The sequence below is a fragment of the Dama dama genome, chromosome 22 (assembly GCF_033118175.1).
Source record: "Dama dama isolate Ldn47 chromosome 22, ASM3311817v1, whole genome shotgun sequence".
Lineage (NCBI taxonomy): Eukaryota > Metazoa > Chordata > Mammalia > Artiodactyla > Cervidae > Dama > Dama dama.
The window spans coordinates 21124296-21149114 of NC_083702.1; the positions used below are offsets into that span (position 1 = coordinate 21124296).

At 42.4% G+C, this 24819-nt stretch overlaps 1 protein-coding gene across 2 annotated transcripts; it reads right to left on the reverse strand.

The window, feature by feature from the left end:
- YBX3 (Y-box binding protein 3) lies at window positions 1-24819 on the reverse strand. 2 transcript variants are annotated; one of them, XM_061125016.1, is made up of 10 exons: window positions 24451-24819; window positions 20529-20592; window positions 19474-19507; window positions 16561-16650; window positions 14417-14539; window positions 11259-11462; window positions 5630-5727; window positions 3080-3251; window positions 2423-2522; window positions 1-573 (listed from the first exon to the last, which is right to left on the reverse strand). In XM_061125016.1, exons 1-9 carry the CDS (start codon window positions 24728-24730, stop codon window positions 2457-2459), a joined length of 1131 nt encoding a protein of 376 aa, XP_060980999.1. In that variant the 5' UTR covers window positions 24731-24819; the 3' UTR covers window positions 1-573; window positions 2423-2456. The 2 variants fall into 2 exon arrangements, with proteins under 2 accessions (XP_060980999.1, XP_060981001.1); XM_061125018.1 differs by lacking the exon at window positions 11259-11462 and having other exon boundaries at window positions 24451-24806.

Genomic DNA, 24819 nt, shown 5'->3' on the forward strand with positions numbered 1-24819 from the left:
TTATATATCCTTCAAGGGTAAAAATTTTATTTTTGCGGAACTTCGTACTGCACATTTTCAAAGAGAGTTACATAAGAAAGCAAAATGTTACCCTCCCCTTATCCTAGAAATAAATAAGAAGGGAATAAAATTTCTTTTTTAAATCATGACACTTGGAAGTTTAGCACCAGCATCCAAAATGAACAGAAAAGGGAAAAAAAAGCATTTACTATATATTTCAGATTTCTTTGGTTGGGGGGGGTGTCTCCCCATGCGGTATTAATAATTCTTCTTTCAATTCATATTACCAAAACAGTAAAACCAGGAAAAAAATATAAACTAGTGGTTGCTGAAACTAGGGAGGTCGCTCTCTTGTTATGTGCAGGCATTCCCAGGATCTCAGCTGCTGGAAAAAATGGCTGACACTTTCCTTGTGTAGTTGTCTGTTTTGTAAAGAAGTGTAGTAAACATTTTAATGTCCACATCTTGGTTATTAATCTTCCACTTTATTGCTTGGACGTTTCTTTGGTGTTCATAAGGTCGTTCGTGGTCTGCTTTTTGCTTTATTTTTTGAACGGTCATTAATTAAGTCACCTGGAAAATATTCACATCAGACTTTTATTTAAGAGTGACAAGATGACCAAGGGTTAAAGAATAAAAAGGCACAAATTACCTGTTTTTTATGCAGTTCAAAAAATAACTTTCAAAAGCTCAAAACAAAATCGTACATGTGTACCTTTTAGAGATTTGTAAACTGAAATATGAATTTAATGGAAACTTTCTAATAAAACATTTTTATAAATAAGAACACTCAGTGCATAATGGTAAAAATTCTGCAAAATTATAAAAAAGAAAATTATCATCATGAAGCCTTTTCAAATAAATGATACTATAACACTGATAATTCTTCATAACCATTTTAGTGGTTATACAGTATCTCCTAATACGGATATATCTCAATATTTAACCACTCCTCCAATACTAGATTATAACAGAAATTTTCCCCCTGTATTTTGGATTATTTCCTTAGGAACAATACCTAGAAATAATGTTACCAAGTAAAAGGTTATGGCCAAATGATTAACATATAATCCTGTCAATTACTGCAAGAAACTTTGAATATGGAATTTATTTCCATGATAAATTGCCCATGCTACCTAGAGATAAAACAGAATATTTTCAGCATAGCACTTGTCTACCTTGTGAAAGGCTAATTTAAATCCAAACCTCTGCATATAAAAGCAGACGGCATTTAAAATGTAGAAACTTAAAATCTTAAAATTTTATGAAATATTAATTTTTTGAAAAAATAACACTACTACTATAAGCTTAAAACCCTTTTAACTAAAAGCTACTTCCTTATCTATTTCATAAAAAGGGCAACAACCAAGAAATACTAAAAAATCAAATTCTCAGGACGTATTAGATGAAAAACCCAGACTGAAACCAACTATGGCTTATATATTCTTTTAAGACTCGCTGAGTCAGTCTTTCCAGTTATTTCTACCTATACAAATACAATTTCCAAGATTTTTAGCAAGAAGACAGAAAAAAGCAGGAAGCAATAATGAAGAAAAACAAGCTAACTTTATGGAGAGGTTATTCTTTGCCACACCCTGCTTCGGTACTTCGTATGTGTAATATCACTACGTCTGCCCTTGCAATACCCAGACCAGTCAATATCCCTATTTTACCCACAGCAGACAGAACTGTGGCAGAGGATAATCTAACTGCTCAAGAGCATTCAAGCAAATGAGGAGTAGATCCTGCACCGGGCGTGTAAACCCAAGGGCTCTCAAGCACTGCACATAAATAATGCCGGCTGTCAAAGGGAAGTGGGAAGGAAAAAAAAATTCCTGTTTGTTCCACAGATCACAGTCCTCTGTTATTAAAATGAAGCCTTGTCAGGCGCATTGGGCTTCCCTGGTGGCTCAGTAGTAAAGAATCCGCCTGTCAAGCAGGAGATGCAGGTTCGATCCTGGGGCTGGGAAAATCCCCTGGAGAACAAAGTGGCAACCCAGTCCAGTTTCTTGCCTGGGAAATTGTTATGGACAGAGGAGCCGGATGGGCTACAGTCTACAGGGTCGTCCAAAGAGTCTGATGCCACAGAACAAGCACGCAGGCACTTTAAAATTATCAAACTGGCCACTAGGTGTCACAAAAGTAAAACTTTCAAAAAATAAGTGGTGTTAATAGCGGACAACTGTCTGTCTAGAAAAATGACTTTGACACTCATAAACTCTGTCTGCACGTTTATGTCTCCGAAACCAAGTAAAGATCAGCTTCAGAGATATTTCACCACCGAAACAGCTCTTTCTCAGAATCCTGATGGAGAGAAGAGGCTGGCCCAGACGAACTGCAGGATTAGTTTAGACTGATCTGTGCCACCGCTGAGAAGTCGGTGCTATTTAAAGAGGACATCAGTTCCATGTGAGCCGCCTACCTGCGGATGGTGAAGGTGCCTGGGGAGCCGGCTGTTACTCTGCACTGCTCTGCTCGGGAGCCGGAGCAGGGTTCTCAGATGGTGCTTCACCTGCCTTGGTCTGAAACACACAGTAAAACCACAAACCAGAAATGAACCGACTTCCAGGGCAGCGGAGAGTTCAAGACTGAAAGTTCTCACAAGTAGGGATCTTCCTGCCCACGGAGGTAAATCACTGTGCAAACTCTTAACTACTCTTAAAGTTGGAGTCAAAAATTAGAACCACCGAAGAATGGCTTCCAAACGGCAACTAAACACCATCACTCTCCACAGCTGAGAGTCATAAAAAATATACAGTCACTTTCAACACATGCTGAGAGGCAGGTTCCTCTCTATAAAGGCCGTCCTTTGTTTGGAGAGCTCTAACCATTCTGACTAGAGTGTTAATTGGTTGAATACAAATATTTGGTTTGCAAAATGGGCAAGGCATTCTTTCTCTCTCAACTTCTCTGTGTATATAATACCTTTATGAAAATGTTATTATACATAAAGATACATATATGACACATATTTTTGGCCTCAGTTTTCAGACTATGAAACCACTCTTAGAAAAGAATAGTAAAGGCTGACATGGTCCAGGGTGGTCTGGCAGCATCTCCTCTGACTAGCTGGCCTCACCTCTTTGCCATCCTGTGAAGGAGCGTTAGGGGGACGGGGGCGACGCCGATAGTTATAGGGGCGCTGGTATCCACGGCGAGCAGGTGGCTGGTTTGGACCATTGGCCGCTTGTTGATTCTCCTTATCTTCAGCCTCTCCAACAGCTGGGGCAGGTCGTGGGCGAGGAGGGCCCCTGGAGCAGAGAAAAGAGAATATGTGCAATTAGAAAGAGCCTTCAAGAACAGCAGGTTTTGTCTTTAAAGGTTTAAAAAGTCAAGGGATCGAGACTTACTCCTACTATGCAAGGCTAATGTGGCAAATGGAACAAAAGGATGAGATTAAAAAAAAAACAAAACTATTTTTCAATCATTTTCCTCCTTCACCTGAACACTATTTACAGTGAGCAAACATCTCCAGAACATACGCTCTGATCCTACCAGGCACTGTGGGTGTAAAAATTAAGAAAAGCGCCTGGTATCTGCCCTCTGTGGACAGCCTGCCGTGAAGACGGGGAGACCAAGGGGATTCGACACAGCAAGAAAACGAACATTGGTCACTGTGTGCCGAGGCCTGTGCTCTATGCTTTCATTTAATTATCTCATTTAACGTCAAGGCTCATTCTATGAGTTTAAGATTTAGAGTGAGAAAACCAAGAGGCCTAAAGGTGAGTATTTGGTTGAACCACATAGGATTGCTGCTTTTATACGTCAAAAAGGTCGAATGTAACCTTCCCAAGGTCACACACAGCCAGAGATTGACAAAATTGGGATCCGCAGGATCTTTTTTCTGTTTTCCTTAAGACATTTTTATGAAGCTTCTTTTATTTCCAAAGTCCTTAATAGTGAATCATTAGAATGACAGCATCTAAAATTACAAGGAATCCTGTGAGAAAAAAGAATGTAGAATGCTGCCAATCAGGAGAGCTCGAGTAATAATATCCTTACTCTCCTGTCAATAATCCCATTTTGCCAAACTTCAAGGGGGTGTGGATGTCATTCGAGAATGAAGCTCTTCAAGGACAGGGCAAAGGGCTTACAATATAAAAAGCTCACAATGAATCTTGGGGAGTCTAGCCAATTCAATTTTCACAAGGGATAAAGCAGAAATAAAACAACACTCCTTTCACTACTCTTAATATCCTTGGTAGTAGTAGTAATCAATTTATCGAGGGCTTACTATATATCAGGCAACATTCTGATTATCTTAAATGCCTGAGAGTACATCTAACCTTACTGACAACTGTGGAATATTCCTTATTGTCCATTTTATAAACCTGGTGTCTCCGTCTAAGAGGAGTCCTGAAACTTATGAGAAGGAGATACAGCTACAGGTGAGCTGCTAGTCATAGGGTGGGAATTTAAACACAGACAACTAGATCTGAAGTTAGTTGATTCAACCCCTGCATTAGACCACGTCATTATCAGAACATTCAGTAGGGCAAGTCCCCTACGAGTTGCAAACTTTCAAAGATGCGAATGTGCTTGCCCTCCCTCTCCTATTGCTGACGGTCCTTCAGCTCCACCATCTCCCACCTCCTCGCCCTTCTCCAGTCAGTAACTCTTCTTGCCTGGTCACTTCTTGCCAGCCCCTGTGTGCCAACTGTTGTACTGACTGGACTACTGTACTTTCAAGGTACTGTACTATAAGATTAAAAATGTTTTTTTAATTTTTTTATTGAAGGATAATTGCTTTACAGAATTTTGTTGTTTCCTGTCAAACCTCAACATGAATCAGCCATAGGTATACATATATCCCCTCCCTTTTGAACCTCCCTCCCGTCTCCCTCCCCACCCCACCCCTCTAGGTTGGTACGGAGCCCCAGTTTGAGTTTCCCGAGCCAGACAGCAAATTCCCGTTGGCTGTCTATCTCACATGTGGTAATATAAGTTTCCATGTTACTCTTTCCATACATCTCACCCTCTCCTCCTCTCTTCCCATGTCCAAAAGACTATTCTCTATGTCTGTTTCTCCATTGCTGCCCTGTAAATAAATAGTGTTTTATGTACAAGTTATTTGCATGAAAAGTATTATAAACCTATTATAGTACAGTACTGTCTAGCCGATTGTGTTACGTGGGTACCTAGGCTAACTTTTTACGACTTATGAACAAAGCATGCTGGACTTATAGGCATGCTCTTGGAACAGAATTCATTGGCATGTAGGGGACTTACTGTATCACAAATACATGCTGGCAGCCAATTCTTCCTCCATGTGTAGCGCTACCACTGAATAACTTATCAGTTAATTTCTGTTGCTCTCATCTCATTAAATATAATAAAATAAAAATTAAGTGTGAATTTACATCATGTGAAAGTTATCAGAAACAAAGAATGCTTTGGTAAAGGGGTAACTAGAAATTTTAGTTGTTACGGAACAGGGGAAATGTCACATAGCCATCTAAAAACACATATATTGCAGAGCCCCATCAAACCTTGGACATATGTTCAAAGTAGTCACATCTTCTCATTACATAATAAATCCAAAACAAACAGATCTGCAACAACCCCAACCACCCTACTGTCACTGGCAAGTTCTTCAGTTGGTCAGTAGTCAGTAGGCAACGTCACCTACCTCCGGTACCTTGCGCGGTAAGTTGGATTCCGATGGACTGGTCCCTGAAGTTGCGCTCCTTCTGGGACCCCATCCTTCATCTCACCAATCTCACCGGCCTGGAGGGAGGCGAGGAGAGCTGAAGTGAGTGTCAGAATGCAGGATATGAGACAGACAGCACACAGTTGCATTCAGAAAAAAGAAAAAAAGAAAGGCTTCATTACAAAGCTGGGGACTCACTTCTATCAGTGAACTGTGTTCTGATTAAATGTGTGTGAATGATAGGAAAGACAGACTCAGTCCCACTAGACAGACAGTCTTTTCCCGATCCCTGTGCACCTAAATTTATTTTACAATATTGCTGCTGCTGCTGCTGCTAAGTCGCTTCAGTCGTGTCCGACTCTGTGCGACCCCACAGATGGCAGCCCACCAGGCTCCGCCATCCCTGGGATTCTCCAGGCAAGAACACTGGAGTGGGTTGCCATTTCCTTCTCCAATGCATGAAAGTGAAAATATTAAACATGTTAAGATGTTCCATTCGTCTCCTGAAAGAAAATCTTTATTGCCAAAGGAAATGGAATGATATACTATATTAGAGCAATGAGAATCTTCAGTGGGTCTGAGAATTTCAAACTCAAACCCACTCATTCTACAAACAGGGTACCCCTTTGATACAGTAATGGTTTCTACATTCAAAGGTCACCCCCTGTCTCTTAACCACACCTTCACCTCTGATTCCTTCTTTTTACAATTTTTTCCTTTAACCTGTTTGCATATTTATTGAAGTATAACAAAAATAATAAAAAAAATACTTCCTTGAGAAATTTATTTGAAGCTGGGGGAATTAATTTATTACAGAACTTCCAGGGGAAGAAAGAACAAAAAACTAACAAACAAACCAACCCATCCAAAATCTCTGATTTTCTTCATAATACAGACACATCTCAATCTGCTTTTTCCCACTCAAAGGTAATATCCCTTCCTTCTCCATATTTCACTAAGAAAAGAGAACCAGTCAGAGAAGAATCTCTCTATTCTTTCACCATCAAATCTACCACCCTATACCTACATTTGTTTTTTCTTCTCACATTCAACTGATTAAGTGGTCCATGCCCACAAAGTCAACCCTTCTCTCTGGCCTACGAGGACACTTGAACTCTCAGTCCTCCTCTCCTCCATCAGCTCCATCCAGGCATATAAACATGCTGAAATAACATCCATCTTTTCCAACTGTGTTCTTTAAATTATCACAAAGTAACAGGGTGGTTGAGAGTATAGACTCAAAACCTTAGACTCCATATTTCATCATTCATTTCATTCATTTCATCAGTTGTCCCAATAATGTCATTTACAATAAAAAGACTCACTTAGAACCATGACCTTAATTTAGTTGTCTCTTTAACTGGAACAGTTCTCCAGTCTTTACTTGGCTTTCATGATCTTGATACTTTCAAATGTTACAAGTCAGTTATTTTGCAAAATACTCCTCAGTTGGGGTTGTTTAGGGTCTCCACATGATTAAACTTACACATCCTTGGAAGGAAGCCACAACCAGTGCTCTGGATTCTTCTCACGGCATCCTGTTGGCCAGCATATGGTGTCAATTCCTACTTAATTCCTATTGTTATTGACAGTGTTCACTGAGAAGAACCCTGGGGGAAGTTTACGCTTTTCCCCTTTGCAATGTATGAGGATTTTGTGAAAAAAGTACTTTCAAAAGCCTGTAAATGTTTCATTTTTCATCAAATTAAACATATTTGTTTATATTTGTAGACTTTTATATTTGTTTATATCTTATATAGAAAACTCCTGGTTTTCTACTTTATTCAATGAGCTGTAATCTGTTACTATCATTACTGGCCAATGGGAGCCCTGTCCAGCTGGCTTGGGTCCTCTGGATGTGACTCCAGCATTCTTTGAGCACTTCCTTGTTTTCTGGCACAACAAGATGTTCTAGGCTCATATTGTACTTTCTCTGGTCTGGCTCTGAAATTGGCTGGTTCTCCAAATGGGCTTCTATTTTTTATTGGAGAATGGTATTCATAAATGAAAAATTGGGGGCCAGGCACTCTCAGTGCTATTAAAGTGTCACTGATTTCAGGCCATTTCAGTAGGCAGAAATAATACACAGACACAAATACATACCGCACATACATACACCGTAAGTTACATGTGTGTGATGTCTGTAGATGTATGGCATATTTGATCTGCCCACCAAATGACTTTAGGTTGTTGGTGAAGGAAGGAAGGCCAGGAGAGAATTCAATGTAAAAACATAATCCAATCAAACAAAAACCTTGCCCTGACCCTACATCCTCCACCAGCCATGGCCCCATTTCTCTGAGCTCCTCTACAACATCCATACATAGAGAGGTGGAAGACCCCCTCTGCCAGCACAGACACCTCCTCAAAGGGGACTATAACACCGCCTCTTCGCTCTTTCCGGAATAGAGACTTTTGTCCTCACATACCACTAACCTCCAAGTTACCAAACCTACTAACCTAGTCAGTCTCCCTCCCTCCCTTCCTCAATAGCACTCAACACAGCACTTCCTTCCAGGACATTCTCTCCCCACCGGCTCCTTCCCATTGTCCTCTACCGGACTCCTTGTCTCCCTAATCCTTCGCTGCTGCTGAACCCCGAAACTCAGCCCTTGGCTCAGTTCTCTACCTATACTCGTTTTACCAGTCCCTCTCTCCCTGGCCCAGGCCTTTACCTACGTTTTGATGTCTCCACACGTGCAGCCACAGTCTCGTCTACCCTCCCGGCTCCCTTCAGCCTTTGCATTGTCCTGGCCGTTCCCTTCACCCTTCGTGCCTTTTCCGCTGTGTGGATGCCTTGTTCCCTTGCCTCTTTTAGGTCACTTCTGAAACATCCTCAAAGACTCTGTCTCCCACCTCATCTAAAACCACACCCTCTTAACTCAAGCCACTCTCTGCCTCTTGCCTCTTTTATTTTTCTGCCAAGTTGACTTCTCTCCCCTTGGAGGTGATATTTAATGTGCCCAGAAGATCTCCAAATGCCTTCTGTCTCTCTGCCCAAATCTGGTCTTCCTTCGCTTACTCCTAACACCACACGTCCACTCCATCATCAGATGCTGTCACTTCCTAAATGTGACCACTCCTCACACCTCCACCACTAGCACTCTTAATTCCTGCCCTGACTGCCCCTCCATAGGGCAAAGGAGGGAGCTGGTCTCCCTAATTCTGCTGCTGCCTCCTGTGGTCCAGCCTCCTTAAACTGGTGATTTCTCAAATACATTTCCTCCCCTGTTTAGATCCCTTAACTAGTTTTTCATCACATTGAGGGAGGGTAGGTCAACAATTCTTATTATGGTCTACAGTAGGCATGCCTAATCTGCCCTGATGCTACCTTAATCTAACCTCTTACCCCTCTATTCACCTGTAACATCCCAACCACATGAGCCTCCCTTAGTTCTCTGAACAAGCAAAGCTGCTTCTTCTTCAGGAACTTCGATTCACACACACACACACACAGAGAAAGGAACACATATAAAGGATGAACATTTACTAGAATGACAGAACAGGAGACTAGATAGATCGAGTTTAAACCAAAGTCTACCATCCATGTGACCTTAGGTAAAAGTTGCTAATTTCTTAAACTACTCAAATCCCTTCACTTGTAACAACAACAACAAAAAAAATATGGATGCCACTGCCAATTCCATAAAGCTGTAGGGAAAACTAAGAACTGATTTCAAACATCTGTCTCTTGGTGGAGGCCAAACAATGCTGCTCCTTTTCCTCTGTCATATAATTCTCTTCTCGGAAATGACAAACAGTTGATATCAGCTCAGTAACTGCCATGACTTATTTACCAAATATCGAGAATTATTATCTTTGAAAAAGGGAAGTCATTTGGACACGGCTATATCACGCTATAACGACATCCTCGGTACACAAGGGAAATACTACTGGCTAGCATATTATTATTTTCTTTCTGTTGTGGCCAATAAATTTCACAGTTTTGTACAAGTGTGGGCAAAGATTTTTCTATTTGATCTCCACAATCTTTACCACTTCAGAGATCTCTCCATATTTTTAAGCCATTACATCACTGACTCAATGGACATGAGTTTGGGTGAACTCCGGGAGTTGGTGATGGACAGGAAGGCCTGGCATGCTGCGGTTCATGGGGTCGCAAAGAGTCGGACACGACTGAGTGACTGAACTAAACTGAACTGAACACAGACAACCTGGAAAATTTTAGAAACCTTCATTTGGTCTTAAGCTGACTTCTGTCAATCAACATAGTATGTATTAGATGGGTTCTCAGGAAAAGCGGCTGAGGCTCTTATTTTAGCTACTAAATAAATAAGAATTTCAGCCCAGGTTAAGACAACTAAAATGCAGTTACCTGAATATGCACACATTTTCAAAATTAGTTTTCAACCTGCTTTTCTGCATAGCACACAAGAATCCCTTTGCTCTGAACCTCCTATTCCTAAGGCGAAATATACTTTTCTTTCAACCAATATTGGTTGAAATATTGGTTGAAAGAACCAATATTCTCAAAAACCATATTCTCAAAAAAAAATGCTACATATGTATATGCTAAACATGAAAAAGGATTATTTTAGGAAGGCACTACTGACTCCCTAAAAATAAATGTGTGTCGTCGTCTCCCTGACTCTTCCTGTCCTCATTTCCTAGAGGCCCAGAGTGCTGCCCTAAAGAAACCTACTATGCCTCATGTACCCAATGTCTCCATATAAGTAAGGCTACTTGCTATTTTTAGCACATTTGTCAGGGACAGCTGTTAAAGAGAAGGGGAAAAAAAAAAAACAAGAAGTAATGTAGGAAGAACACAGTCATGCATGATAGGATAGGAAAAGGGCAGCAAAGAACAGACTGAACACAATGTTCAGTAAAAACACTCAGTGGACAAACAAAAACCAAGGACACTAAGAGGAAGAAGGTGTAAGCTAGTGGTACCAAAAATGAGGTCCTCTCCCAAGATTTCCAACTTTCCTGGGAACTGCAAAATTGGTGAAAGGCTTATTAACTACAGGTCAAGTTCACAATAGTTGTATTAGTATTTTGTAGTAAAAAAAAGAAAAAATGAGACAATCATCTCCACTTTCCTATGAGGTTTCCTTAATCATCAACATTATCTCATCTAAACTAAGGACTTTATAGACACCCTCCATCCTGAGTTGTCACACACTACAGTCTTTATCTTGGATTTTATCATCACAGCCCCAAGTTGGAGGCAACTATCCCCATTTAATGGATGGACAAGTTAATCTCACAAACTCACAGTAAGCAGCAGAGATAAGACTCAAACCCAGGCCTGACTGACTTCAGAGTTCAGCTCTTAGCCACCCTCACTTGTCCCTACTTTATGTCTTTCATTTTTTCCATAAACTTGAGACTGTACTCTGTTCACCAGGGTCCCTGGGTATAGGCAAGGCTCAAGGTTCATGTGGTCGTGCTTTTAGAAATGAGACTAGAAGGAACGTTCTCAGAAAGCAGACAGGTCTGTTTGGGTTAAGTAGCATCAGCATCGGGAAGCCAAAAGCAAGGTTTGATTTCCGGCCGCTGGTATTGGAAGAGGAGGAGGAAGAGGAGGCAGAGGAAGGACGGAGGGGTGAGGACTGCCGGAGAGAAGTCCCAGGTGCTGGTTTACCTGCATTCTGCTGGGATGGGGGAAGACCCGGGAGCGGCGGTCAAAGGTCTGTCCCACGTGGTAAGGCGGGAAGCGCCGCCGGTACTGGGGGCGGTACTGGGGGCGGCGCGGCTGACTCCGGGCCCCAGAGAACTGCCCGGCAGCGGCGGGGGCCTCCAGTCCTTCACTGCTGCCGCTCCCTTCCTCCTCCTCCTCCCCAGCGTACTAGCGAAGCAAAGAAACAGAGGTTCAGAGGAGGTGTCGGCAGGGAAAGAAGCAAAGAATACCATTTAAGCTGAGTATATCAACGAAAGAAACCCCCCCCCCCCCACCAAAGGAACGATCCCTTCTAGTATATTGACAAAAATGCATTTACCCCTGATCATCAGGCGATGACCTGAGATAAGCTACATTAAGATTAAAGCAGATCTGTGCAGATAAAATACCAAAAGGCGGAAAAGCAAGTGCAATTAATTGCTAAAGAATTTAGTTTGCATCTAGTTAGAATTGGTCAGTATCAGCTGACTAACCACCCAAAAAACATTTACACAGTTTAGAATATTTGGCTCCACCAAATATGTCTCCCCAGCACTGGCCATCCACTGGGGCAAAGTCAAGAAAAATATATTTTGTATATTCTGTGGTTGATCCTAAGTAGTTTGCTTCCTGGAGTGGCTGGGTTCTCATAGTGTGGATGGGGGTCTCTGAGATCCTTCTTAGGGGGTCATCAAGGTCAAACTATTCTCATAAGGCTGGCGGGATGCTGTCTTTTCCCATCTCATTCTCTCCTGAGTTGGGGGCAGAAGTGGGGTTGGATCTCCCATAAGCTACAGTGACACGTGGTCCCTCGTAGCCCCAAGGCAGAAGGAGCTGTGAGAATCCAGCTGTCTTTTATTAAACCAACATCAGTGATTGGCAAAAACCTGAAGCAACACCACTCTTTTCACTCAATTAAAAAATAGCTTTCATTTTTTTTAAAAAAAAAAAAAGTTATTTGTATTTACAAGTAATAGCTTATTTTAAAATAAATTAAATCTTTTAAATTCTGCTTTACTTTCCAATACAATAAATATTAATAGATATAAACATACATGGGATCCCATAATTATGCATATAAATGGGTCCAAAAACCAGAAGGTTTGAGAACCAGTGACTTATGGCATACCTCTCTTTATTTGTTTAGGACTAAAGTTTTAATTGCACTTTAATACATAGTAGCAAGTAATAAATAGTTTCTGAATATAATAAACCTTCTTAACACAAGGAACTATTGAATCATTTTATCTTTTTCCTATATTTAAACTACCATTTCACATACTAACATTTTATATCAAAAAATATAAGTAAATAACTAAACATCCCTTAAACAATTTTTTATTTCAAATCTTACTTTAAAGGGGGATTGCGATGCCAAAGGTAGTCTTAAGGGAAGTAACTATAGTTTTTAAAAAGTGAACAAATTTAGAATGAAGAAAATTAAATGACTGATGTTGGGGGTGAGAGTATTTAAGATTTAGAACCCTCCAGAAAACCAAGCCCACATGAGCAATGAAATTCTCAAAGAGGAAAAGCTTCAAGTATAGCCTCAACTAGTCTAATTTCAGAAAATCCAAGTAACTCTATATTTCATAAAATCTGTATCAGATATAATCCCCAATGATTTAAAGGCATATTAGCATAGAAAATGTTCCCCCAAATAGTGTGACTGAATAAACTGTAAATTGTTTTTCTCTTTAGGTTTCTCTGTATCTGAGTTTTCTATAGCCAAATCTTTCATTAAGATTAGTTTTACAAAATAAGAACAATGGCACCACCATTGCCAAACACACTCAGAAAGCTGTCAGGACCTACAAGACATCACAACAGAAAACCTTATTTTCAGAATTTTGATAATTTTGTTTCTAAACATCACATACATGACTTCAGAATTTCGAGCTGAGGAGAACCGTCTTTGAAGGAAATTTTTTCACTAAAGGCTTTTTACCACTTGTACTTCTGAGTTAACCTAGAAATCAAAACAATTACAACTAGTGTTCCATGAATCTGGTGAACCTGAAAGAGTTAACATGATGTAGTAGATGCTATGGTAGGCCTATTCCTACTGTCTCTGACACAGTTTGTTATTAAAATCAAACAGGATAAGCAAAACATGGGTAAGAGAAATACAGGAAGAAAAACAAGATACCATATGGAATCTGATAAAAAACAATTTGGCTGCGTGTTTAAGATGACACAATGAAGAGAGGAAGCATTTAGGTAAGCAGAAAAATACTATTCTATCCAAGTGTAGAGATATAAACCATTCTCAATCTGCAAATACTTCATTCTGGTGAGATTTTTTTCAAAAGTTTTTCCCTGGATGATGCACATAGCCACAATCCTGTGTTCACAAAGCATGTTGAGTTTTATTCCAGAGTACCAATCAATCCCAGGTACTAATTCTAGAAACATCAAAAAAATGACTCATATCTAAGAGGTTCCTCATGACCACAAGTTGGATGCCTCGAGAATATTTTAAACTGAGCCTCCTAAGAAAGCTCCAGGCAGACTTGGCTGTAAACCCTTTCACTTAGATTGGTACCAATCTACAGGACTAAAAATCCAGACAGTTAATTATTGCTTAACTTTGAAATAATGGGAAATGCTATGCTAAATAAAACAGCTACATAATTGAGGCAAATCACTTAATATTTCTGTGGTCAGCACTGCCTATCACTTACTCCAGAGCTGTTCCTCATTCTTCCTTGCCAAGGAAAGGCTGACTTTCTTAGAAAGGAACAGGGTCAGCGCCAAGGGATGAACAACAGATGTAAGCCAATTACAGAAGTCCCTGGCCCCTTCCCCCTACCCCACCCAGTTCGGTTCTGGCCAATAAAGGAGCCAAAAGAAGAGAAAACCATTTTGACAACTTTGGCACGGCCCACCATAATTAAGCCTTCTTGTTACAAGATAATTAAATGGCCATTACTTGCAGCCAAATGCAAACAAACTGATAAAACTGCTGAATGGCAAAAATGTCCCATAAGACCAGTGTGGATAAATTCTGAACACGAAAAATTTCCCATCCAAAAAAATCACTGTGTTTCCAGAAGATACAGCATTTATGTGCTCCAAGTATACACACTTAATTTTAGATGTGCACATTTCTTGGGTCACTGATGATGAAAGTGACAACGTACACTGCGGGGCGGTCCACGGCGCCTGCCGTAGTAGCCGCGTCTGTAGCGACGCCGGTCAGCAGCATATCGGCTCCCTTCCACTGGAACGCCATCCGGGCCGGTTACATTGGCTGCTTCTGCACCCTGAGAAAGGAAGAAAGCAAAGATGGCCTTGGAGTCAGAAAGAAGCCAAACGACCAAAAGCACCGCCTTAGACAGCCAGAGGATTTAAGACTGGCAGGAGGTACTAGAAGTTCCTCCGGTGACCTCAAAAACACACCCTGGTTTTAATAAGGTGAGCAAGATGCTTGATGTCCTGATTTAAATGTATACAGCATGACACCTGACACTGACGCAACACTGTTTATCAACTATGCTGCAATGTAAAATAAAAAAGTTTAAAAAATAATAGATGTACATACAGCTTGCTTGCTTCCACAAGCTTTACTCTCTTGATTCAAGAGCAATAAGTATATATATTTATCTTTAAGAAATATAAAACTGGTAAATATAAAGCAACTGGAGCAAAGGAATGCTAGACCAGGAAGAATATTCTTCACTGGAAATAACTGAGATAATGTTCTCTTCCTGGAAAATACTGAAACCTGTTACTCTGTGCGGTACCAAGAGAATCCACTCATGGGCTCCCGTGGTCTGCCCAGCACTGAGCCAGTGAGAGGGAAATTCTTCCCAGTGTGGCAGGGGCAGGAATGAGGGGCCCTTGACTCAGCTCCTGCTTTCATACACAGTGTCCACAAAAGTAGTCCCTCTTTAAATCTTCTTCTTACTGTTGAAACAGACAGAGCCTTCAGATTCTCTATGGACAAGCGGATAAAGTAATGCTTCAAAAATATAAAAAGTCCGGGCATAGGAGATTCAAAAGGGTGAAACTCCACTCTAAGTCCATTTGTATAACCTCACATACTGAAAATACACAGAAGTAAAATTAACCTGGCTAAACAAAATTTTAATAGTTGGATGGGACATTAGGGGTCGTTACAGGTCAGCATTTGCTGGTAGATAACTTGGAACTCTGAAAGATCTGCAAGATGCCCTGGGATCACATTGGTAAAGATCACTTAAATTTTTATATGAGATGGAATAAAGTGTTTCTCTTTTAAAACAGGAAACAGTTTGAGAGCTGCTAAGAATAGGAACTATGGAATGAATGGTGTGTGTATCAGAAGAACAATCATCTGGGAGTGAACTAGTCAGCTTATAATTAAAAAATAAAGCATAAAAGACATTACTAAATAGACATATTAGAATTAAACATATCACAGCATAAAAAACCTGTCGATGCACATCAAAATGATCCTTTTAGTTTCCTGGGTTATTCTTCATCTGAAGATAACGGTTATACAGTCTGTCAAGATGCCTCTGGCTTTTCAAAACCCAAGCCAAAGAGAAAACATAATGATTATATTTGACTTTATTCTTTAAAAAAAAAAAAAGGTATCTTTCACCCCAAAACAGCTTTTATCAATTTTTAATACTATAAAACTATCTTAATTTTTAAAATTTTATTTATGTATTTATTTTTGGCTGCCTTGGGTCCTCATCACTGCACATGAGCTTTCTCTAGTTGCAGCAAGCCGCAGCTAAGCTCTAGTTGTGCACGGGCTTCTCGTTGCCGTGGCTTCTCTTGCTACAGGGCATGAGCTCCAGAGGGTGTGCGGGCTTCAGCAGTTTCGGCTCCAGGGCTCTAGAGCACAGGCTCAATAGCCGTGATGCACAGGTTCAGTTTCTCTGCAGCACGTGGGATCTTCCCAGATCAGGGATCGAACCCATGTCTGCTGCACTGGCAGGTGGATTCTTTAGCACCAAGCCACCAGGAAAGCCCTGTTTTAATTTTAAATTTCACTTGAGAATACATTTGGTACCAAAATAAGATTTGTCATTTTAAATCTTCAGAAATTAGCTTTTCCTTCCATGATTAAATAGGGTTCATCATCTATTAAAATGGAAATTAAAATATCCATTAATACTGTGTCAAACAATGCCTATGACAGTCAATAATCAGAAATACTTTTACTTAAAGAGTCACTTCTTTCTGTCATAGTAAAAATCCAAAGTACTGTTAACTCATAAAGGACTGAGAGACCATTTACTAAGCGAGAAAATAATGCCAGCACCCTGGATACCCAACCACAATCTCCTCTCACCTTCTCTCCTTCAACCACATCAAACTCTACGGTTTCTCCATCTCCTACACTGCGCAGGTATTTCCGTGGGTTATTTTTCTTGATGGCAGTCTGTCAAGATTAAAAAAAATTCTGATTGAAGCATAAGTCAAAGCTGGCCACAGAGTTCATCCCTTTCAAGATTATTGGCTCTACTGAAGAAATTGCTGATCTAACGTTGTTGTTGTTTAGTCGCTAAGTCGTGTCAGACTCTTTGTGATCTCATGAACTGCAGCGCACAACACTCCTCTGTCCATGGTGTTTCCCAGGAAAAAATACTGGAGTGGGTAGCAATTTCTTCCTCTAGGCATCTTCCTGACCCAGGGATGGAACCTCTGTCTCCTGCATGAGCAGGAGGGTTCTTTACCTTACTAAGCCACCAGGGAAACCCTGATCTGTTCTCCCAACTAACCTGCATCTTCAAAACAACAACAGCAAAACAAAAAAAACACTATACAACTATGTTCCACATTACTTTCTTGATTTCATGTTATCCTTCAAAATTCATCTTGGTCGGTGGGTCAAATAGAAAGTGCAGTTATACTGATGAACTAACCGTGATACTGGATAGGTGCTGGATAGATACTGGATAGATGCGTTTCCTCACACTATGAAGTGTCTTGGATCAGACTCTATTTTCCATGATTATGGGGGCTGTGGGATGGGGGATACCTCCATAAAATTTTACAGATGCACATAAACACAGAAATATGGGGATAGAGACTTCAGTGGACAAGAGAAACTGCTAACCTCCAAAGAAATTTTAAAAATCCAAGGGAGGATAAATATTTCTGACAATATATGAAAATACCTCAAGAACAAAACACTGCTGATAACCTTCTCCTCTCCCATTTTACAGATGAGGAAACCAACTGGAGGCTGACAAGTGATTTATCTAAGTTTATAAAAATACAGCCTGGGGGAAGGAGGCAGGTGGGTGGGGGAGTATATACCCTGTACTATCACTGTGTGATATTTATTCAAATTTTTCTCATCACATCATTCACATGTCAGCTCATCCCTATGCGCTCCCTGATAAATAACACTGAAAGGTTAATGACATTATTCTGCAGTGAACATGGGTACCTAAATACCTGCTTATGAACAGGCTTCTCTTTTTCAATCAATGGAGGGAAGAAAATCATTCCTGCAATGAATTCCCATTTCGTCGGCTGGTATCTCTAAACAGTTAAAGGGGCTCTGGGTTTCTGTGGAACTAGGTCAGCCTTATTTTATAAAGCGATTAGGCATGTGTAATCTAGCCCTTCCCTTACCCTGAGTAGGAGGGAGGGAAAAAAAAAAGAATGAGCCAGTAGGCCGAGACCTCACCCACAGAGGAAAAAGGCAGTTCAGGACAGGATATACGCGCAGGCCGCCTGAACATTCAGCCAGTCCAAAAACAGCCCCTCCCTACCGGCTCGTTCCCTTTTTCCTGTTAAACTGGGCAAGCCTCAGCACACCGAGGTGACTCACCGCCCAGCCTCACGGGGGGCTGGAATCAGGTCACACACTCACAGGCCAGTGAGGCTGGCCGCTGGCACAGACCCTTCTGAGGTCCCTTTATGCCAGCAGTCACCAGAAGGCAGAGTGCTTACCCCAAAAAACTCTATTACCCTCTAGGTGTTATAAGCAACACTCCCTTTTGGTCTGTTCTGACTTTAAAAGTCACTGTGTCTGAATAAAGTAATCCACTCCAGTTACCCAGGCACAACTGGAATGTAACTGATAGAAACCACAAGGGGAGAGCTTCTTCTAAGATAGCACTCTCTCTAGTCACCGAACTCTACCCCATGGTGCAGAGGATCCTAAATACATTAAAACACAGAAAACCAGATGCTCGACAGAGCCCTGGAGGTGACCGTGCTGGTTTTGGGACCTGTCTTTGTACTTCTTCGTTGTTATTCACTGAGAACCACACATATGTGAGACAATTCACTGAAAACTAACCATACAAAAAGAAAACTAAATGCACGTAATGCTTTTAACCTCTTTTGCCAAGCAAGTCCAGGATACAGAATAACATCCTAGGTCAATAATGTAGAAAGACTGAGCTTCCTGTACACAGAAGTCCATGTTTTCCATATTTTACACTTTTTCTACATCTCCTTTGAATACAGGGGACTACAGGCCTATTTGATCTGGACATGCGCTAAGCAGGACAGAGGAGGGGACTGGCCTGGGAGTTGGAGTCTCCTTATATCTTGGATCTTGCTTGTGTTCAGTTGCTAAGTCATGTCCAACTCTTCTGTACCCCACGGACCGTAGCCCACCAGGCTCCTCTGCTCATAGGATTTCCCAGGCAAGAAAGAATACTGAAGTGGGTTGCCATTTCCTTCTCCAAGGGGTCTTCCCCACCCAGGGATTGAACCCGAGTCTCCTGCATTGGCAGGTGGATTCTTTACCCCTGAGCCTCCTGGAAAGCCCCCATGTCTTGGATACACCCATTCCAGCCATCTGCTTCGCTGTGCTATTTACCCAAGTTCAAGTTGCTCTGATGAAGGGGGGTTTAACCAGCACCCACCCGGGTGAAGGTAAGGTGGGGCCCAGCCAAACACAAGGAGGAAACACAGTCGGGCGCACAGGCTGCTAACGTGGAAATAGAAGTGCTTTAGCTAAAGACTCGAAGGCTTTAAAAATTAGCACGTGGTCTGATTATTACTTCATTAAGCTCAAAAAATAAAAACCGTCTGAAAACAGTTAATGTGATGGAAGAGAAGAGCTTAAGTGCTAATCTTAAAATGTGCAACTGGGCCCTCTTGCCAAAATAAAACCTCAGAAGGAGTTTCGAGCAGAATAGCAACGTGCAGGGCTTCACTTTGGGAAAGGGATAATAATAGCACATTACAGACGCCCCTCTCCTCAGAGAGCAAAGGTCACAGTTATCGTCCCTCTTACCTGATGTACAAAGACATCTTCTTTGGTGTCATTTCTGTTGGAAGACAAAAAGCTCACAGTTAAAGGGACTAGGTAAGTGGGAAAACTTAGAACAACAGTTTAGAGCCTAGGACTTCAAAACACAACATAGATGTCTGTTTGTCCTCTAAACTCAGATGCCTCAAGTCAATCCTCCTTAAAAACTTCTAAACCCCAAAGGGACCCACCTCACTCCTCCACGACAGTGGTGCCTGGCTTCATGCACACACAGTCAACCTGCCGAACACCCGCTTCCTCTTGCCTCTCTCTAAATCACATGGTGCGTAACCAGAGCCCGAGGTTTCCCTCCCAGGAAAAGCAGAGCAAGAGAGTTAAAAGGACAGGGCACAGCTGTGAACTAGGCTCTCCTTACACTGAAACCTAAAACAACCCCCCCTCCACCACCACCCTACCCTAAACCCCCACCCCACCCCCACTGCCCACCAAAACATACAAGGAAGAATTTATAGGAATTTTTTTCTTTTTTTAAGGAGGCGGGGTCCTAGCTAGGAGGGCTAGAGAAAATGATGGCATCATATAAAAACATCAGATCACTCTCACCACTGGCAGCTGTCTTCTCATTCCTATATGGTTAGAAGTTACCATGGTTTAAAGAAAACACTGTGGTTTCTCCACAGGACTTGGACCAGACCTGGGTTACAGATCCAGCTCAATTACTCACTAGTTGTGTGACCTGAGGAAAGTTGCTTAACCAGTCTAGGATTCCACTGCTCCATCTGTGAAATTGTGGATACCCACTCAATTATCTTAAGGCCCTTCCCCTGTCTCTACTGTCCCCACCGCCACTGTTTTTTTCTTTTAATGACCAGATTATATAAAATAGTTATCCGTGTTTTAGAAATGCATTCCAATTAATGTTTAATGATCAGTAGCTTAGAAATGAGAGTATTTACACGGCTCGGAAATCTGAAAACTTACACAAGTCATTAATAAAGTATGGGAAAAGACACCAACAGCAGGTGCCACAGGACAAGGATATATTTAAATAAAACATGCAGAGATACACACACACATACCGATTTATAAATCCATATCCATTTCTGACGTTGAACCATTTAACAGTGCCAAGGACTTTGGTGGCTAAAATAGGATTAAGCAGATAAATTAGTATCTGACCTACAAAGAGATAAAGCTCATACCACTAAGGTCTTGATAGCATTATTTAAAGCCTAAATATACCTGAGGAAACCATTAAAAGCTTAACTCCAGAGTTTACCGAGAGAAGAAAATGGAGGAAGTGAAGTTGTCACAGGGAACTTCAGAAGACTAAACCTTTCTTCCTCGGGAAATATTTCAGTGAAGCCCTGAGATAAGGTGTTGTCATAAGTCTATATGATTCTGCAGTGATTAAAATTGAGAAACACTGCTGAAGGGAAAAAAAATGAAAACATACTCTTTAAAGTTTTACAGCAGAAAAATGTTCTAAGTGCTGAACGCAGCTCTCGATGAAAGTGACTATAGACACATTAGCAAGGTGAGCCCCAATGACCTGACACATCACTTTCACACTTTGAAACAGTCGGCAAACTCCACATAGTGAAAGAGTAGCTCCTTGTTAATAGCTAATCTACAGAGACCTGAAGAAACTTGTCTTGATGCCAGACGGGGGCCCATCAGAGGAGTCCAGAGTAATAATAGAAGTGAGGCGGGCTCAGGCCAGTTCTGTTCTTACCACCCTGAGACATGATGCAACAGGCCTTTTCAAACCTGTGATGAATTTGGAATTCTGTTTCATTGTTTATCCTGCTCTCTCCATTTGGTGGGAATCAAACCAAACTGATTTTCGTTTTTCCTATAAACCAAATTCTTATCAGCATTTTCTTATAACCCTCCCAATGTGATTGCTGACTCTACTTGCCCGTGTAACGGGACCATTTCTGTACAATGTAAGGTCTTAAGAGAACTCAAGAGAAGAAATCTAAACCAATAGTACGGTCATGGAACCTGTACTTCACAGATTTATGTTTATTTTAGGCATTTATGATTTTAGATTACTCCTCTGAATCAACTGTGAATACCAAATCCAGTACCTCTATGAAATGCCCAGGTCTAAATTCAGGAAAAGCATAAAGCAATTATCAAAATTCAGTGAGACAGGAAATGTGGCAATAGAGTATCTTTAATAAAGAAAAAAGCTTAGGAGAGAAAATAACAATTAACCACAAGATACAACATTTTTAATTTCCAAGGAAAAATAATAAAGATTCAGCTTTTAAATTCAAGAGGAAAACAGTAATTAGGGCTTACTTTGCTATGGGCAGGGTTAGTTCTGAGTTTTGCTACATGAATATGCTTGGGGAAATAGTTTAACTCTCTTTGTAAAAAGAAAACACAAATGAAAAACTCTTTCTGCATTCAAAGTCATTCGGCCCACCATCCACTGAGCAATCTCCAGTTCTTATGCCAACTAAAGAAGATTTCTCTCCAATAAAGACTAAACTATTAATACCTTCGGTTTTAGGGCATTTTAATTAGAGCAACAGGGCAAAGAGGGAAAAAAATATATATTTTAGATCTAAATGTACACAGAAGACTGGTTTTGATCAATCATATACTTTTAAATCTCACATTATTTCAAATGATATGCTGTTTGTCTCATTTGCCCCAAAATTAATGAACTAGAAAAACATAAGCAAAATATAAAGGTGGGAACTCTTTTTGATTCATTTTCATATAATTAACATCTACTGGCACTGTCAAAGGCATAATCGTGATTAGAAAAGCAACACTAATAAAGAGAAAGATGAAAGTGATTTTCAAGGATAACTTCAATCCAGGTGGAAGGTTATTTTTATTCCCACTTTAGTTTTTAAAACTTTCCTAATTTCACAAATATTTCCAGTGACCTCACAAGGCCAAACACAGTCATCCTCTCTTCTTGGTTTAAGCCCATAAACTCACTTCACATACACAGAGCTGGATGGGGAAAGGAGGAAGACCAACAAGCTTCCATGAGGTTCATTAAGAGGGAAATTTTCCTTCAGTCAAGGCAACTGCTTCCCCTGGCCTGTGTCTATACACCGAAGTTTAGAACCATTTCTAAGAACTAGAATGCAAGAATCCCAAACCAGAATTCCATTTCAGTCAGCACTGCGCCTGGCACATTGTAAGTACCATGTGTCCGCTTGGCTAAGGACAGGAGATGGCAGAACATACTGGACAGAGACAGTGTTGAAATGTCAGGCAGAAGGCTGTCCTTGTTGTTGAGATTTGGGAGTGACGGTGAAAAGACCCAAGACCTACAACCTCACCACCGGGGATGTGCTGGGACTGTCAGAGCAGTTGGTGGCTGAGTAAATTAATTTATCTATTTCCTTCATCTTTAAAGATATCTACTGCAGTTTAAAGTTCAGTTTAGATTCAAGAAAGATACAGGGATCCAGTGAAAAACTGAGAAATTTCCTTTATATGAAAATAAATCAAATTAAGAACATATCCTAACACTGCTTCGGATAAACCAAGGTTGTCTCTGTTGACATTTGGCATGGGAAGTGTTCCAAGAAAACACTTGTTGAAAACAATATCACAATACAACCTGGACTAGACTGGAGCAACTTTTAGCCCAGAGAAATGAAGGCTATTTTATTTCTTAACCTGCATATGTTACATTTAGCACCTCGTTTGACAGTAACTGAGTAAAATCTAACCCTTAAAACAAAAACGAACACAGGCCTCTCAAGGCAGGGAAAATGTGATCGTATTAAACTTTCTTCATATGATTCCTCCAAGTTTCTGCCTATAAAATTTTCTTCCTAGAAAATTGGGCAGGCAAGGCTCACAGAGACCAAGCATGCCCCATGCAAAATACTGAAAATTTCTCAGAAGCATCTTACACCATTTCTTAACCTTCCCTGGTTTTTAAAAAAAAAGGCAGGGGGCGGTGGGGGGGGGGGGGGGGGGCGGGAATGAGATACATACACCACACACCCTTTAGAGACCTTATTCCCCACCCACTGCTTAGGCCTCACACAGGGCGTTAACGTTATTGAATGAGAGGACGCCGGGATACGTGACAAAACCAATAATGACTACAGACATCCTTTGTAACGTTCTGCCCCCGGGACCTGAACATCTCCTCTTCCGATTCCCCTTCCTAAGTTACAAGTCCCCAAGATACCCGAGGCTGCGAACTAACGTCATCCCCTCACTTCCGACCAAGTTTTTTCAGCTGCTGCATCAAGCGCTTTCCCACAATCCGGGAAGACGAGAGTGATTGGTAAACACCAAGTGTTTCTTGCAGCAGCGGGCAGGGCGAGGGAGGAGGACGCGGGACCGAGACCCAAGTTTTCCCGGAGAGGGATTGCAACACCCCTCGGCCAGCATGTGGCCGACAGAAGCCTGGCCTAGTTCCCGCGCCCCCGTGAGAAGGGCGTCTGGGACGGACACCTGAGCCTTCCGAGCAAGAAGCCTTTCCACCACCACCAACTCCCCCACCCCTGCCTTGTCTACTCCGGGCGCCTTCCTCTTCCCTCCAAGGAAATGCTCTCCTCGCCCAAATCCTAAACGAGGACTCCAAAGTTCCCGTGCCACGTGGGTGCCTGTCCCATTCCTACATCCACTTCCATCCCAACCTGGATCTTCTCTCCCGACTGCCGCTTCTTTCCCCTCCGCACCCAGGGATGCTTCGCCACGGGACTGCGCGACAGCGCCCTCCTAGGGGACCCCCAGTTAAGACCCCCAACTTGCGAGCCCAGGGGCGCTTGGGCGGCCGGCAGCGCCGCGCCCTGGTCCGGCAGCGCCTGCGGGATGGGCGGCCGCCGGCCCCGGGGGGCGGGAACCCCACGTCCCGGGGGACCCCCATATCCGCGGGGACCCCGTGCCGTCCGCGATCCCGCCCTGCTCCGTCCCGCCCAGACAGGCGGCTGGAGTTGCCCACACGTGCTCGGCGGCCCCGTCCCCAGCCCGGAGCGGCACCCCCATCCTCCCCGCCTGACTCACCGAGAACTTTCTTCTCCGCGTCCTCGCTGCCCACGGCGGCCGAAGAGGCTGGGGCCGCGGTGCCCGGGGCCGCGTCCCCACCGGGGTTGCCCGCGACCAGGGCGGCCCGGGCAGGGGCCGGGGGCGCGGCGCCGCTCGCCGGGCTCTTAGGCGCAGGGTCCTGGGGGGCCGCCTCCGCCGGAGCCTGCGGGAGGGCGGCGGCGGTGGTGATGGGGGCGCTGCTGCTGGGAGCGGCGGCGGCGGTGCTGGTGGTGCTGGTGGCCTCGCCCGCCTCGCTCATGCCGCCTCCTCCGCTGTCCCTCGGGCACCTCGGTGGCGGTTGGTCGGCGGTTGGCGCGGCTGGAGGGCGCGGCGGCCGGGGGCTCGCTC